The following is a 4,895-nucleotide window of genomic DNA, read 5'->3' on the forward strand; positions in this document are numbered from 1 at the left end:
CAAATTCAAAGATAATATCTTTCCTTGCTTCGATTTCAGTTCCGCAATGACACNCATTGAGTGGTGGTTCACAAATTCAAAGATAATATCTTTCCTTGCTTCGATTTCAGTTCCGCAATGACACGAACAGGGCTGCAACGCATGTTGTTATAATTGGGTTTTGGCTAAAGTTAAACATGCCGACGTGAGAAGAGACGTACACGAGTTGAAATTTATAAATTTGCATGAGCCTTGGTATGCCTAAGAATCAGAAGGAGTGCGACAACGCACTTTGAGAGGGCCAACGCCACTGATCATTGATTTGTTGAAATGATAGACCGCAGAAAATGCATCGTACAAAAAAGTTGAAAAAGTGTTCGTTGTACTGCTGCCTCAACAGCACTTTCCTTTACGGTAGATATACTGTTGTTTTCAAGATAACAACGTGGCTTCAAAATTGCTACACAGGTAATGTCTACCGCAGATAAGATGGTAGAAGAAGGGCGATACGAAAGGAAACGGATCGCCAGCGGATCGCCAGCGAAGGTTCTCCTTCTGCTTTCGATCTTGCTCTGCTGAGTTACTGGGTTATTGATGAACTAAACTCTTTGAGTCTCACTTGCTCCGTGCCTTGCTCCGTAAGCTACTTTGGGCGGTACTAGCGCCTCTGTGTCACTCGGCAGAGTCCTTTGCACTTTGTACATAAATAACGTTGTTCTGACGCATCACCTGGACTCTAATTCTCATCCCCTGGCACTTCGCGCTTATCTTCATCGTCGCACTGATCGGCACTCTGCTGCTGCGCCGCCTCAATTCGGACAATCAGCGCCGCCAACTGCAGCAACTCGCACACCCAAACCTCTAAACCCCAGACTATAAACCCAACGCCCTAGATCCTAAAACTTAAACATCATAGCTGAGACTCACAAAAGCNAAACCCCAGACTATAAACCCAACGCCCTAGATCCTAAAACTTAAACATCATAGCTGAGACTCACAAAAGCAATTGCTAGTACAGCGCTGACACCAGAATGATCAGTAAATCCTGGAGGGATGCTCTCTGTAGGTGCGGGCTTAGTGTTTAGAGCATAGAGTTCAGCATACGCGCTTCTTAGCTTCTGTTGCTTCCGGCAGTATGCGCTGCGAATAGGTTTCCACGGTAGTCTTCACTTGGTGCAGCAGGTCGTTCCTGCAAAGGCCAGGCAGGCGACAAAAACACTAATCCCTAAACCCTAAACCAACAACTGCAAACAGACCCTCGAACTCGACGGCTGAGCCTCGTATCCCCAACTCCAGACCCTGGAAAATAGCGAACCGAAAGGAAAGGACAACGCTGTGCTAGGGCTGTGATAGTTACGCACCGTCGTTTGCTCTTGGGGCTAAATTTCTCCAACAAAGACAGCGCGCGTTCTAGAGAGGAGACTTGTTTGTCTATTAATTCTAACACACGGTCGGCAGTCAAGTTGNAGACAGCGCGCGTTCTAGAGAGGAGACTTGTTTGTCTATTAATTCTAACACACGGTCGGCAGTCAAGTTGCCGCGGGTCACATCGGCCTGGAAACAAACCCTAAAGACTGAACTCTAAACCCTAAACCGTAAACTCCCGCAACGTTTCGCTGCTGACACAGCAAACAGTTCAGTAGCAGTGTGTGCGCGCAAGTTTATGGTTTGGTCTCGGTGGATAAGGGTTTAGGGTTTAGGGTTTAGGGTTTGTGACGGCACCTCCAGACAGCGGAATTCTTTGAGCCAGTTGTATACGCTTTCAGCAGGTTTGTTGGCCTTCAGTAGGAGTACACCATACACCCTAAACAGCTCTGCATTGTCGGAGATGTGCTTGGTTAAGAATTCCAAACAACTGAGGGTGTGACGCAGGACACCCGCGATGGGCGTCTGGGCTTGATCTTGTTCAGGGGTAGATGCGGCCGCCCGCCTCAACTCAAACAGCACCAACTCTTCTAAAAATGTATAAATCCAAGGGTCTATGCGATCCTTCTGAAGCAGAAAGCCACACAAATACAAGTAAGTAACCTGTCAACAGGAGAACACTTACGCCTTAGAAGCCACAGCTTGTAGGTTCGCTCCGGATGGATGCATGAACGCAGGCAGACAGTATTTAGTCTTTGGGGCTTCGAGATCAGCCGACGATAGGGTCTAGGGTTTATGGTTTAGGGTTTACCAGCCCCTACACCCCAGAACCCCAAGCACACCCTGGGAACCATGCGCAACCTTGGATCCCAGAATAGGCATTTTGTGCCTCACAAAGCTCTCTCGAAACCCTAAACCCTGAACCCTGAGTCCTAAACGCTAAACCCTGGACCCGAAACCCTAGACCATTAGGCCTGGATGCTCTCGCTGNTACGATTTAGGGTGTGACTGACAGCATTGATCTGTACGAGGGTTCTAAGACCGCGGGAGATGGCCTGCACGTCTCTTAGGCGGACAGAGATGGAGATAAAAGTCTCCCAAACCCTCCAGTTCTCTCGTCGGTACTTCGCAGCCTCCAGGATGCAGTGCTGCGCTGCTTGCCATGCGTCTCGCTGCAATCCAATCAACGCAAACAGCCAGAAGATATCGTGGCTTAGGGTCTAGGGTTTAGTGTTTAGGGTGCGTTATTTGTTTCTCCGGAAAGATATGCAGAATGGGCATTTGTGTCGACGTGATAGTGGTCATAGATGGTTTGTATGGTTGCTATCGCCTAGGGTTTAGGGCTTAGGATTTAGGGCTTAGGGTTTGACCTTGCAGTGCACTGCAGCGAGGTTTGCCCAGGCATCTCCGTCTTCAGGGTCGATGGCAAGGGCGCGAGCAAAGGCATTTCGGGCTTCATCAAGGAGCTGTAGCTGCAGGCAGCAGCAGCCCAAGGTAAACCAAGTGGGACTGTGCAGAGTTGCTGTTTTTGCTGCAATGCGCAGAGCTGCTGCTGCTTCCTCCAGCTTCCCCTGGGACAGCAGCAAACGCCCCAGTGCCCGCTGTGCCCGCGCGTAACGGCACCCCGAAAGCGACCTGATACAAATTTAACCCGCACATTACAAAATTGGAAAAGAAATACAACACCTGAACACTGAAATACAACACATCAACACTGCAGTACAACACATCAACACTGAAGTACANAAATACAACACCTGAACACTGAAATACAACACATCAACACTGCAGTACAACACATCAACACTGAAGTACAGCAACTAAACACTGAAATGCAGCACTTAAACACTGAAATGAAACCCCTAAACACTGAAACGCGAAATCTAAGCACCGCCACGCAACACCTAAACACCAAATTACAACACCTCAACGATGAAATTCAACACACAAACACTGAAAATCAACAGCGAAACACTGAAATACGGCGCCCACGTCAACACTACAGTACAACACCGAAACACTGAAATACAACGGCGAAGCACTGAAATACAGCACCAAAACACTGAAATACAACATCTAAGCGCCGACATACAACGCATAAACGACGGAAACAACTCAGAAACACTGAAATACGACACCTAAACACTGGAACACGGCACATACACACTGAAATACAACACACAAAGACTTAAATACAGTGCATAAACATAGAAACGCAGGACATGGAGGATGAAATATAACGCTCGAACACTGAAATGCAGCAAATAAACGAATACAACTCAATAGCCTCAACGTCAAAAGACATATTCCCCGAAATTCAAGATAAACACAGAGGGACCAACATGGATCCCCAGCAGGTGAAGCTCAAACCCGAACACTAAACCCCAAACCTTCGACACTAAACCGTAAACGGTGTACACTAGACCTTCAAAGTCCTAAACTCCCAGTTCGAAACCCTAAACCACTATCCAAATATCCTAAACCCTTCACGCAAAACCCTGAAACCCCGACATAATCTTCGCCATCTACGCAGTCCTTGCCAGCGCAGTTCGAAACCTAGGCAGGAAACCATAGACACCAAACCCTAAACCCTTCAATGCCTAACTGCTTACCATGCTTCCTTGTACAGGTCTTCCGCTCTCTTGGCGTTTTCCGGGACTTCTAAATCCGCCAGCGTGCAAAGAAGGTGAGGAGTTGGCCGGGCTGCGATCTGCTCCTCCAGCTGAAGAACACAAACCCTAAACCCTAAACGCTACACGCTAAACCCTTGATCCCAATACACCGATGAACTAAGGGGTTGCAAAAACGGGTAACAGGCTGAGGCTGAACGTTCATAGCGCTGCTCCTCCTAGACTGCTACGAATCTGAGGTGAAGGTCTAGGGTTTAGGGTTGAGGGTTTAAGGTTTACAAGGGCTCTAGCATCCGCTCGCCGGTCAGCGGCAACAAGGCAATCGGCAGCCTCCTCCCACATCTGCAGCTCTGTGAACTTCTCAGCAGCCTGCAGTCACAAACCCCAAACCCTAAACCCTAAACCCTAAACCCTAATTCAAAGCCCTAAACCACTGAATATATGTCGTCTTGCTGAAGCTGGCCAGTGAAAACAGACAACACGTTGCCAATGGTCTTCGTCAAAGTGTATAGGCAGCCGCATAAGCCTAAACTGTAGCCCTCAGTGTAAACCGTAAACCCTACACACTAAACCTTAAACCCAAAACTCTAAACCTTAAACCCTAGGTCCTCACCGTGATAGTAGCGCCGATACGCATCATTCGTACAGCTGCAGACAGCACACCAGCATCGGATTTCAGATACTAAACCCTAAACCCTAAACCCTAAACGCTGATCTCTTGCACCTGGGAAGGCGTGCATAGCTGTTTCTACGGCACATTCCAAACGGTAAACCCTAAACTATAAACCCTAAACCCTAGGATTTCTTCCTCACCAACTTCGCGCTGCAGCTCCCACCAAGTGAGGAGGTCGGCATGGAAAAGCAAACCGAAGAGTCGGAAGCAAGCAGGAGGGTCCGCATCTGCAACACAAACCCTAAACC

General features: G+C 48.3%; 1 protein-coding gene across 1 annotated transcript in view; it reads right to left on the bottom strand.

Moving 5' to 3' along the window:
* Positions 1 to 715: 715 nt before the first annotated feature.
* Positions 716 to 4,895, bottom strand: part of EMH_0002530 (TPR domain-containing protein, putative) — a gene marked incomplete at both ends in the record, with an annotated part of 11,958 nt that continues 7,778 nt past the window's right edge. Inside the window, 10 exons of the mRNA XM_013496036.1 lie at positions 716 to 814; positions 1,084 to 1,168; positions 1,341 to 1,410; positions 1,833 to 1,971; positions 2,448 to 2,516; positions 2,715 to 2,979; positions 3,957 to 4,066; positions 4,254 to 4,343; positions 4,588 to 4,622; positions 4,788 to 4,874. Coding sequence (XP_013351490.1) covers positions 716 to 814; positions 1,084 to 1,168; positions 1,341 to 1,410; positions 1,833 to 1,971; positions 2,448 to 2,516; positions 2,715 to 2,979; positions 3,957 to 4,066; positions 4,254 to 4,343; positions 4,588 to 4,622; positions 4,788 to 4,874 — 1,049 coding nt within the window. The remainder of the gene's footprint in view (positions 815 to 1,083; positions 1,169 to 1,340; positions 1,411 to 1,832; positions 1,972 to 2,447; positions 2,517 to 2,714; positions 2,980 to 3,956; positions 4,067 to 4,253; positions 4,344 to 4,587; positions 4,623 to 4,787; positions 4,875 to 4,895) is intronic.

The sequence above is a fragment of the Eimeria mitis genome, genomic scaffold, assembly GCF_000499745.2.
Source record: "Eimeria mitis Houghton genomic scaffold, Emh_scaff188, whole genome shotgun sequence".
In the NCBI taxonomy this organism is placed as follows: Eukaryota; Apicomplexa; class Conoidasida; order Eucoccidiorida; family Eimeriidae; genus Eimeria; species Eimeria mitis.